At 41.9% G+C, this 12436-nt stretch overlaps 1 protein-coding gene across 1 annotated transcript in view; it reads right to left on the bottom strand.

Moving 5' to 3' along the window:
* Gucy1a1 (guanylate cyclase 1 soluble subunit alpha 1) overlaps nucleotides 1–12436 on the bottom strand; it is a 53040-nt gene that overhangs the window by 15908 nt on the left and 24696 nt on the right. The window contains exons 3-6 of the mRNA XM_005344142.3: nucleotides 8497–8558; nucleotides 5623–5681; nucleotides 3012–3721; nucleotides 493–978 (exon numbers count right to left, since the gene is read on the bottom strand). Coding sequence (XP_005344199.1) covers nucleotides 493–978; nucleotides 3012–3721; nucleotides 5623–5681; nucleotides 8497–8558 — 1317 coding nt within the window. The remainder of the gene's footprint in view (nucleotides 1–492; nucleotides 979–3011; nucleotides 3722–5622; nucleotides 5682–8496; nucleotides 8559–12436) is intronic.

A 12436-nucleotide genomic window follows, 5' to 3' on the forward strand; every position in this document is an offset into this window, starting at 1 on the left:
GAAGACACATTCAGCGTCTGAAGTGGCTGATTTTGATTTGCTGCTTACGGCCTCTGAAAAGTGTCAAGTGGACCGTGTATTGCATTAATCTATTTTAGGACAGTTTGTATGAACCTTTTGTTTCTTTCTTTTTAAAGACACAAAGGATAAAGTTTCCCTGTCTGAGTCATACCTTTAATTAGCTCTTGTTTAACTCAGTTTCCACAGCTAAGTGGCTGGTCCACAGATGGCTTCATGCCTCGCCTCTCACCGTGGGAATCATCATTCAGCCTAACCTCTCTCCACTCTGTTGCTCATCTCCGGGAACAATTGGTTCTTATTGAGCTATTTCTGGCTGGAGAACACCCACCTAATTAACGCACAATACCTGATCCCCAGATATAGCTTGTGTGACCCAAATGCAGAGATCTACTCATCAGCATTGCAGTTCACTCAGGCGCTCTCCCAGGGTGATGTCTGCCTGCCCGACCATCCCCGTCCCACCTGCCCTACCTTGTAGACATCCAGCTCTCCACACTGCTGGTCGAACCGTGTGTAGAGTGCGTTGAGCATGGTGATGACCTGCAGGGGTGAACACTGAGAGCAGATGGCCGTGAACCCCACGATGTCAGAGAAAAGCATGGTGACGTTACTGAACTTCTTGGCTTGCACAATTTGCCCTTGCCACAGCTGCTGAGCAACCTCACAGGGAAAGATGGAGCACAGAAGATCCACTGTCTTCTTCTTCTCCTCCTCCAGGGCCTGGTGGGCATGCTCCAGGGTGGCTTTCAGCTTCCCCAGCCTCTTCTTGAGGCCATCTTGAGCCCGAGCCTGCTCCCCTATCAAGACAACATCCCTCAGGGCATTATGAATTGGGATGTCAGACAGATAGAGCCCTCGTCCCGTGAAATCTTCCAATCTGTCCACACAGGGCGATCCCAAGAACAAGATGGCGCTGGATTCCACAATGTAGATCATTTGACCTTTGAGATCCATAACCTGCCAAGCAAAGGAGCACCAATTACAGTGTGTTAGCCAATGTCCCCACACCTTTCTAAAACAAGAGAGGGAGCAGATACTGGTGTAATCTCCTTTGTTTCCAATTTGCTATAGAAGAATAATCAGCTTTCTAACCACTTCCAGTGTTCTGTCAGTTCTAAAACTTATGCAGACATTTGGAGAATATGTCAGAATATACCACACAGACATGAGCTCTGTGAGGAATGTGTAGAACACCTAGCTCTCAGGACCCGTGGAGGCATACAGGTGCTGCTACTATGGATTCTTCTGGTCTTCGTATGCATTTGATCTGGAGCTAGAGATCGCACATAATGAAGAACCTATGAAAACCATTTCCATTCTCCCTTCCCCCTCATTCTTTTTCTCACTATGGTTTCTTCATTTTTTTTTTCCTTCTCAATCTTCTATTTTAGCAAGCTTCTCTTCTGCCATGAGTTTCTTGCTCCATCTGGCAAGCATTGAGACTAAAATGTCTCCAAACATGTATCTGAACATTTCTTTCTATTCTGTCTGGAGATGGCAAGAGAAAGCATCTTTCGGGTGTGATTATTTCTCCAGCGATTGCAGTCTAAGATAGCAAGGTCTCACAAGAGAAGTCATGTCTGTGTTTCGGTTTTGCCTTCAGATCTTAACAAAGGCTATTCTCCAAAACATAAGGAAAACCTAGTATACCCAGAGGGTCTCGCAAGCAGTGGGACTTCAAATGAGTCTGCCCTGGACCACACAACTCCCTTGTACAGACAAGTACAAACACGTGTGTTTGCACTGTATCAGAGTCCAAGCAACCCAAGTTTTCATCAAGGAGAGACTGGACAAATAAAATCAAGTATAACAAGGCAATATCATCTACAATTCCAAAACATAGAGATAGACCACTGTCCAACAACAGCGATGGAAGACCAAATTCTGTCCTTCAGGGATGCAAGTAGTGTAGGGATTTGTTGCTGCTGTTATAAATGAGTAAGCATACATCACTTTGCTTGTATTTTGATGTAGTGAACAACATTAACATCATTATAAGATAACAAAATGTATTTTTTAGCCAAAAAATAGCTATACAGCTGTTTTCATTTTGAGGAACAGTCAGTGTATTCGGGGGAGGGGGCTATGTTTGTAAGGTTACTTCTTATCCATGTATATGGTTTCTCCAGACAGCAGGCATCTGTTCCTGGGATTAAATGATTGCCAATGTTCTTTACCATGAGAGCATGGCCTCCCTTCCACACACATTCGATAGCGATCCATCAAGCTATTTATTTATCCATGTATTTGTATACTGATTGAAATTCACTTACTTGCTTCTTACAGCTTTGTTCTTACAGAACAGCATTTTAATTATTCAAGCCAGCTAAGCTATTTGATAATAATCAAAAAAATTTTCATATGAACACTTCTACCTTGGTTGTAAAGTTCTTCATTATGATTTTATATTTGTTTGTTGACTTATCTTTAAATGACTTTACCTTTATTTCTGTGGGGGGGGGGCTTACACAGGCCACAACACACATGTGGAGGTCTAGGTTTTCCTTCTACCCTGTAATTCCAGAACTCATACTCAGGCTGGGCGGCAACCACCTTTACCCACTGAGCCATCTTGCCCCAAATCTTGTTTTGAGATAGGATGCCATTTATTTTGAGCTGGCCTTGAATTAGATATATAATCAAGATGACTAGGAGCCCCTGATTCCCTTGCTTCTACCTCTTGAATGATGGGATTAAAAATGCGTTATGAACCAGGTCTTTCTGGAGGTCAGGCAGGCCTTCTGCGCACGAGAGGTACACACCCACACCATCCTTGGGATTTAAAGAGGCAAACCACAGCCAAAATATGTTTGTAATGAATGAAGTAGACAAGAAAATGAACATAGAAAAAATGACTTCCTAAAGTTGTTTTAGAATTTTAGACAGATGTGTTACCAAAATAGCATGTGCTCATTTGTTCTGTGAGTTGTTTCTCTTAAATATTACACAACTGGCTTCATTTTTTGACTAAAACATTTTCTTTTCCTTACCCTTGATGATTTCTTCACAGAGTTATCCCATCTCCTCACTCGGATGACAAACTGCATGTTCAACATCGTCATGATGCCGCTAAACGTCTGGTTGATTTTGGGAGTCAGAATTTCAAAGAACTCTTCAAAGTTGGGCTTCCCTTGGAAGTCCCTCTTGTTCACCAGCCTTCTGATGCCGTTACCCAGCTGCAGGATGGCCAGGTCTCGGTCCAGCATGAAGTGGAATGGGAAGGTCTTGCAGAAGAGCGAAACAGGGATCACCAGCGAAGACTGAGGCTTGCCTGGGGACAGCGAAGGCTTGGTGCTCTTCACTTGGACAGAGTAGAGCAAATAGGGCTGGTTCACAAATTCGGCGCAGTCACTTCGGAAGCAGGGAGGCATCAGCGACACCTCCACGAGGCTTTCGTACAATATGCGAGCAGCCGCTTTAATGATACCGGGGAGAAGCAGGGCTGTGGTTCTCTTGGGGAAGAAGTAGTAAACATTTAGGAAGTCATGGTCCTTGTCCAGGCATAAGATGGAGGCATCTTCCAGTCGCCCCCTCTTCTCTGCCTCTTGGCAGTGGCTGCTCTGCTTCAGGAGCGTGCTGAAGCTATTCAGGAAGTCCTTCAGTGTGCCGCCAACCACGCCCAGCGTGTGCTCATCTTCCTCATAACAGATCTTGAACAGCTCCTCACCCAGCGAGTCTTTGAGCGCCTCCACGGGGACCCCTGAAAGCACACAAAAGGGTAGGCTAGCAAGTGTGTCAACCCAAACTCAGAAGGGATGAGTGGTACGACCAAACGCAACCTCCCTTGATTCGTGGTTAACTTCCTTTACTATTTTAGGAGTGCCAACTCAACTCAAAAGCTCACACCCAACTTATCAACACAGATAAGCTTCTAGAATCCTGGAAACTCTGATCAACAATCTTCAAACTGTTTATTTTAAGCCAAGAATGACTAGGTGAGCAGAATGCACTATTTTTATCTTTCTTAATTCTAGAACAACCAGAATTCCAGGGTAAGGACCATTTCCGATGATGCCTGTCTGTCTTTCTCTTAGCGATACAACATGGCTCTTCTGGAAGTTCCAGGAGGCTGGAACAGTGTAAGAGTCACACCTGGAATTAATTTAAAACACAAGACCATTTTATCTGGAGATGATTTCAGGAGGGTTTGTTAGTTGAGTTCCCTAAGCGAATATTTGCATGAACTGTACTATTCCCCTTGAGCATCTTCTTCCCAGGCTTCTGTCTTGCCTACATATGCTGGACACTACAGCTTTCATTATTTCTATTGAGATTATAAAATAACGACATCATTTCCCCCTTCCTTTCTTTCCTCCAGATCCTCCCATAAACTCTGCCTTTCTCGCTTTCAAATTCATGACCTCTCGTTTACATACATTTTTGCTGCATGCACATGTGCATCTGTATATATAGCTGTAAGTCTAAATAGAAACTGCGCGGTCTGTATAATACCATTTGAATGCGAGTTTTCAGGGCTGAGCATTTGGTACTGGTTGATGAGTTAATTGGCCTGCTCTTATCCCAGGAAGACTATTTCTCCTACGCTGGGATTCCTCAGTTGCCTGCAGTTCTTCGCAGAGGGTTGAGGCTTGTGGGCTTCTCTCCATTCATTTTGGCAGGCCCACTGTCCGTACGCAGCTCATGTTTAGGCAGACATGTTGCTGAGACTTTCTGAGTCCAGCTTCTTCTATTGCTGGGAGACACAATCTGACAGCAAACTCTCTGGCCCGTTGACTCTTTCCATTTTTCTTCCCCCTCTTCTGTCGCTTCCCCCTTACATATCTTAGCGACTCCCAGCCTGTGCTACATACGTGAATGCTTTGTAGATGTGTCCATTGGGACTGGATTCCATGACTCTATAATTTGATTGGTTGTGGGGTTTTTTTGTTTTTTGTTTTGTTTTGTTTTGTTTTTTGTTTTTTTTTGCAATTGGTCTCCATCTATTGCAGAGAAGTTTCATACATTTTTCTCTTGTAAAATAGGAGACAATGCTACCCTCTTGGAGGAATATTGTGTGCTGTAGAAATTATTTTAGAACAGTGTCTCTATCTTCCAAGAATGGTTCAGTACAAAGTAGCTGTTGCTAACGTTATATTTCATAAACGCAGTACTTTTGCAAGCCTGTAGCCTCTCGTTTCCACACCCATATTCTGAAAGGGCTCGCCAGCAGTCTCCCCTCATCTGTCTTTGCCCTGGAGCTAATTATTAATGTGGGAATTCTGCCAGACTGTTTTCCCATGAGTACTTCCAACCTTTGAAAATACTCTTTAATCTGCTTTGTGGAACAGATTTTTTGTATGCAAACGAGGAAGACATAGTTTGGATTAAGACCACAGCCTGTAAATGTGAATGCCTGTGAATCAGCTTCCCACACAGCCTTATCTGCTTCTCAGTAAATAAACAGTTTAAAAAGAGGAAATATTTGAGGACTCGCAAAAACATACAGTATACAAAGGGTTACTCTGCATTAGTAGACAGAGTTCAAACACTTCATGCTGGAATCGCTAAGCAATAAACTCAAAAATGTTGAGAAAAATATTAATTATTCAGGAATGTGGTATGCGTCCTAATTTCATATATTTAAACAATTTTATTTATTACCTGCTGCAATTGCTTGCTCTGCAATTATTTTTTCAAGGTCTTCTTTTTCTGAAGATTTCCTGGAAATAATTAAATATCTTAAATTATAGACTGATTAAATGAATGCTGGAAATTCAGATTATATACAACATATAGATAACATCAGATAATTATTTTCCAGAAACAAATCTTGACTTGCAGTATATGAAACAAGCAGTTAGAAACAACTCAAGACACTTTTGGGAAGACCCCAAAGTATACATAGTGTGGAGAGTCTTATAATTCCTCACCAGGCTTCTTTGTCTCTGTGGTTCACTTTACAGAGGCCATTGAGAAAGAGAATTTACACTGGCACGTCACCAGGAGGATGACAAGCCACTGTTAAATGGCAGAGGAACTGCCTTGTCTATGGAGGGCCTGGGTCCCACCCCTTATCACCAATATAAATAAAGAAAAAGATACTAATATGTTCTCAAGGGGCTGATTGTCTGAGATAAAAATCTACCTATGGTGAATTCACTGTAGTTCCATGTTGTCTTTTCCTGAAGCTAAAACATAAAATACAGGAGTCCTTGCTGCTGAAATTAGGGATCTTTATATCAGACTTTATTCCTCCATGCTTACATCTAGTCTTATATGTAAATTAGTTTCAAATCTATTTTTCTCATCAATTATTGCATTCTAGATAAAGGAATCTTAAAACAAAGATAGCACACATGGGCATCAATAGGAAGCTGAAATAATTTCAATTGGGCCATCTTTATTTTTTTAACTGTAGAGAAAATTGGGATTTATTTATCTTATTTACCAGATAATTTGCTATAAAGGTATGATTTTCCTTTGGATTTTTAGGTTCTTTTTCTGTATGTCTAGTTTTTGTTGTCATAGGCTAAAATCAGCATCTTCTTCATTTTTTTTCTGTAGTTCCTAATTGATCATTTATACTTTTTGACATTTCTGTGTGTAAGAACAACATGTTCTTCATGCCCACTGATGCTCAGCCATCGAGAACGTCGTTGGCTTCGTACACCGACTGGACAACTTTGTGAGATATCGTTGCCTAGTTGCTTTCTGAAAACTCCTCATTATGGTGACTGATTATGGGCACTTTAGCCAAACTATTCAAGAGCTTTACAAGTATCAAAGAATCTATTTAATTGCGAGGTTCAGCTTACCATTGGCTGAGCCAAGTTTAAATGCAGGTATAGTTCTCTATTTTAAACAGCCTTTCAATAAAACATGATACAATTTAAGAAGTTTTGGAAGTAAATATTTGCAGGAGGAAAATGGCCCAGAGCACAGCCCGCAGCCCTGTTCCATAGAACTGTATGCCTCTGAGTACAGACAGTGCTGGCTGGGATACTTTATCCAAATGGACTTGGGGTCATAATACAACCCTGTGCCGAATCTGGATGTGGAGACTCGCAGTCCCTTTGTTAGGCAATCCACTATCACACCAAATACTTATTTTTCCTTCCTTTTTTTTATTTAAGCATATTTTCCCCCCTAAAAAGTAAGAGTGAGTCTCCTAGGTCTAATTCTGCCATTTCCTCACACTCACACTGTCGGATAAGAGCAGAGTGTGGAGCGTTGTCATTCCAGACAGCAACAAGAACCTCTAAACTAAGTATCCCTTGTTTAGCAAACACAGCTGACAGGAAGACTTGGGAGCAGCCAGTAGAGGCATCCATCACACCACGCACACACACACACACACACACACCAGTTGTGAATTCATCCACCTCTAGTGAAAGAAGTGGGGGAGGGACCACATCAAGAGGGGGTCACAGTGACTGTATTAGATAAGAACTGGGCTTCGTCCCTTCATTCAAGGCAAGTGGACTGCTTCATGCGTTATTTGTGTGCTGTTGGTTTTTAAGTCCCAGAAATAAGCTGCATGAAACAGGTTTTAGGTGTTTTCATCTGTTGGCAGATCAAGGATAGCACAAACATGTGAGACTCCAAGCAAGCGAGGGACAGAAGCACACAGAATTAAAGGAAGGCGAAGGAGCCAGAGAAGGGAAAACCCTACTGCACCAACTGGGTCATCATCATGAATAAGCATTCTCTTTTCCTTAAGAAAGGATTTCCAAATGAAAGGATTCTGAGGGCTCTCCTACAGGGTGCACCGCAGAAAACAAATCTCCATCCAGCAGCAGGGATGTTTCAGAGCACAAAGGCCTGAGAATAAATCTCAAACAAGCTGACTGCCAGGGACGTGAGCAGACAGCCCCAGTAGCGCAGAAAGATTGACTCCTGGCTATCTTATCAGCCTGTCTGGGAATTGTGGGTAGAGGCAAAGGCGCCTCTGGGATGCTTGTCAGGTCTGTCCTATAAACAAAGCTTCTGTCAGACAAGGATTCACACCCTCCTGGGCAGTTTGTGACTCTTGCTTGGCTCAGCCCAGCTGCCTGTCTGAAGTCTGGCTGCAGCTACTTGGCAGGAAAATCCAGCCCAGACAATCCATAGAACAGACAGCGTGCTTGTGGGGAGGAAGGGTGAATGAAGGTGTTTGTACATTGTGCCCAATGTGGTGTTGGCATGCAAAACTCCTATGCTCTCTGCAAATTTGCACTCAGAATAAAAAAATAATTATATTATTCACAAATTAAACATGGAGAACAGGGGTACAGATTTATCCACCAGAAGCTCATGTGACCAGCCTTATTAAAAAAAAAAACAAGTAAACAAAAACCTAACAATACAAACCAGATTTTTTTAAAAGCACCAGCGTTCCAACTCTGACAAACCTTTAAAAGTGAGTGGTGCATTTACTTCAGTTCAACTCAGAGATATGACAGAAATCCAGCATGAGCCAATATATGCAGTAAGGATGCATCATTTTGAACAGTGTCTCCATGATGGGGGTTCATTCAGCTAGAGGGGCTCACTCACCTGTCTTCTTCAATTTTATGCTTTGCCAGCGTTCTCTGAAGTGCAAGGTTCAGTCGCTCAAACTGGAAATACAAAGAAATATTTGCAACAGTTTCCTTAAGGTTTCTCATAAGGGAATGGGGACTTTCACTGGACAGCGAGGGTGGTGCATTTGCCGTGTTGGGAACTGAGACTTCTTTCCCACGTGTTTTTCAATCCTGGGAAGAATCAGTGAGCTCAGACTATTTTGCGTTTGGTTGTGTAGGGGTCCCAAGGCCGTAAGTCTCACAGAGAGTTCAGCTTAGTCTGACCTCAAACAGAAAATGTCTGGTCCTCTGCAATGCACAAATCCATACCATCTCTTCCTCCTGGCCAAGAAGTCTCCCTGGACACACTGCCAATATTTCAGCTGCAGCTCAAGCCAAACACGCTGTTCCCTTGCTTAACAGTATCCCCTCCACAGCTCACCACGGACTACAGCGCCTTTCCCACACTCTGCTCACATTTCAGACTCTCCTCAAAACATCTGCAGTTATCTCTGCTTCCCTTTTAAGTCTTCAACTTCATCTGTCAACAGGATTGTTTATTTTAAGTGTCATGGGTCTACCTCAACTATACCAATTTCCAGGTTCTGAACTAACAATCCTTACCAGTCATTGGTACTCTTACTCTTTTTCATTGTTTTCTGAGAGTTTGAGTTTTTCTCTTTTGTGAAACGTACATAGGCAATGCTCCCCCCATAAACACTTTTGGAATCTCTTTTAATGTATCTTTGCTTCTACTTAATAAATGTCAAGGGGGACATTGACAAGAAACGTTCAGTTTTGCATCTTGAATGAAAATCGCAAATGTCTAGGCGTGGAGACATGGTCATTGATTCTTATTTTCAGTTTACACAGAGGAAAGTCAAGAACTTTCTGGATAGGGTCCAAGTTGGGAAATTCCTTTTGCCTTAATCTATTTATATCTCTCATCAAGTTTCCACTAGCCACAGAAGGCAATGTTAAAAAAAGTAGCAATTGTTTTTTCATAAAAGACTTTGAGTTTTAAACATGCAGATCAAGCTTAGAAAATACATATAAAATATATTCAAAGAAAACATAACACCTCAAAACAAATTCCAAGAGATTTTAAATTTATAGTATAGCGTAAAGTTTTTGATGGTTCGGGAATGGAGAATGGGGACCCATCTGTGACAGGATGAAGAAAAACAGGTAAATGTACCAAAAGGTAGACTCTGAGTATGTCTTGATGACCCTGTGACAGCAAAGAGCCTGAGAGATAACAGGTGAGCACTAGGCTCAGAAGGGAACAGGTTGGCGTACTTCCCAGTAGTCTTCATGCCAAGGTAAGAGAAAGGCCCAATGCAACTTCTGAGAGTATTAAGGAGTGTTCCAGGCAGGTGCCTAAGAAACTCATTTTCTCAAGAGCCTTCCTCTCCGCAGTTAGTCTACATTACTAGCTATAGACGCCAGTGTGATACAAACCAAAGAAACCACAGACTTCTGAGAGTTCTCCATTCTGAGAAAGATACCCATGTGAGGAACAGATCATGGCAGGGAGTGGGGTGCAGCTTCTTTGTGCAGGAGGTCTTGATTTTCCTTCAGTGTTGCTACTCAAGCAGTTTTTCACTTGTTTTCTGGCGTAGAAGCCCACAATGGGCAAGAAAAGTCCATTTTGCCCATCTCTATCAGCTCTTGATCAGAACCCTTTGATGGACCATGAAGGAAGAAAATCTAACCAATGCTGTCAATAGGAAATTGGTCCTTTTTCCTGTGTAGTGCTATGGGAGACATCTTTCTCTCACTCTCCGATTCCAAGCACCCCCTCAGGTGCACTCTTTGGCTGTTTTTAAAGCTCCTCCCCTTGTGTTTCCAGGCCTTCCTATGGTCTCCAGTGTCTTTGTTGGGTCTTTCCTCCTAACATGCACTGGCATAGTAAGTTGGGCAGGAGTAAACTCAATGCATTTCTCCAGCATTGCTAGAGATGGTGGAACGGATGCTTTTTTGGATTTCTTACTTGAATCAGACCGATCTTCCTTTAAAAGCAGCAACGGATTCTTAAGAGAACATGAGTGGAATGTTACAGTGAACGTCTGCGGGACTCTAACTTTGTCTCATAACAAGGCTGCATTTGGTGGCTTTTTCTATGCCAGACAAGCCCAGAGCCTGGCATGAGCACCAGGCATCATTCGAGAGAGGTTGCTATGGTAACGTACAAAATGGCCTTGGCCCCATAGTTAGAACAATGGACTAAAATACAGTGATAACTAAGTCTATTGGTATGGTACACAAGTTGTTAACACTCCCTAACAAAAGAAATTGGGAGCGGGATAGGGACTCCATCCCTCCCTGGGATTCCAGTCACTTTTTTTGTCTGCTGTCCTATAAATGTGCTTGATCTTGGGGGATTCAGGAGTCTAAAAGAGGTAGAAGATTAATTTAAGAAGAGACTCTTTATTTCACTTTGAGAAGTCATTACTCGCCTTGTGTTTAGACTTTTGGATGACACAGCTGTTTGTGGACTACCTATAGTCTCATTAGTAACCCTGATAAGCTTATCAGTTCACAAAACTGTCCTTGGACGGAATACTTATATTCATTTGCAGTCACTATGCCCTGTCTGGGGTAATTAGAGCATGTTATATGTCTCTCTAGGAAAAATCAGACAACATTCATTGTTGTTATTAAAGTGAATTGGTTCAAATAAAATATAAGGTTTTTCTAGGCAAAGAGTTTCCTGGCAAAGGCCTGGTGCACGAAGTGTCTTTCTTCATGTTGTATGTCTTTTGATTTCTCCATCCAGACACTGAAGTGGTAAATATGTATGTGGAAGGGTGTTTGTCTGTATACATGCTCTACCTGTGTGTGCAGGTGGACTCCAGTGATCAAACATGAGTATTGTTCCTTGGGTTTGTTTTCGTTCTCATATTAAAGCAAGATATCTCTCTGAGTTTTGCTAATGAAGCTTGTCTAGCCGGCGAGACGCGTAGCTCCCTCAACCTTCCTAGTGCCAGGGTTAGGTTTCTAGAGCTCTGAGCATTAACCTCAGGCTCTGATGTTGCATACAAAGCACTTTGCACACTGAGCTGTCTCCCCAGAAGACTCTTCAGAGGTCAGTGTTTTAATAAACCAATGGGTTTTAATCACAAGGATAAATTATAATGCTATGAATTACTAATGAGATAGAGTTCTCCATCACGGTTATCTCTTTCACTTTGAACAAATGATCTAATGTGCCTTAGCTGTTGCTTTTCAAGTAGAAATGGTAATTTTTCATTTGGTGATCAAGAAAGCTCCTTCAAATACAACTATTTCATTTTTATATTAATAATTTACTAAGGCTAATGAATTTTCATTCTTACCATCCCCTATGAGGACACAACTGAAGAGTTAAATCCGATAACCTAAAGTAAGAACTACTATTATGAATTGAATTTTGAGTATCTTTCATAAGTTTATTAAAGTTACTGAAGCGAAAACACAAGATTGAATGTGCCAACTCAAAACTTAACTCATGAAAAGCAGATGTTTTTATGAAAAGACCAAGCAGATATTTGGACAGTTGATAAAGTAGAACAGACTGATCGATACTCATTTCAGACATATTTAACAATGTGGCATTTGCTGCTCTAAAACAAATGATCTTAACTGTTGGAAGAACGCCAATAAATAGTGCTAACGTATTCCTCCCTACCAGAATTCCTATGGTTTGCAGTAGTCTGCCTGTTTCTTCTGGATTGTGGCAAGGAGATGAGGAGAGAAAATAGAAGTACGTGGCATGGAAAAGATCTCTGAGACTTCTGAGAACTTCTGGTTTGGCAATTGCTAGAGGAATTTCCAGCATTAAAGCTGGTTATCAGTGGTTGGCAATGCAGTGGCACCTTGAGTACATAGACAGCAAAGTAAAGCAATACAGAGAACCAGGAGACAGGGACAGTGGACAGAGAACCAGGAGACGG

Source organism: Microtus ochrogaster, chromosome 1, assembly GCF_000317375.1.
Source record: "Microtus ochrogaster isolate Prairie Vole_2 chromosome 1, MicOch1.0, whole genome shotgun sequence".
Taxonomy (NCBI): Eukaryota; Metazoa; Chordata; class Mammalia; order Rodentia; family Cricetidae; genus Microtus; species Microtus ochrogaster.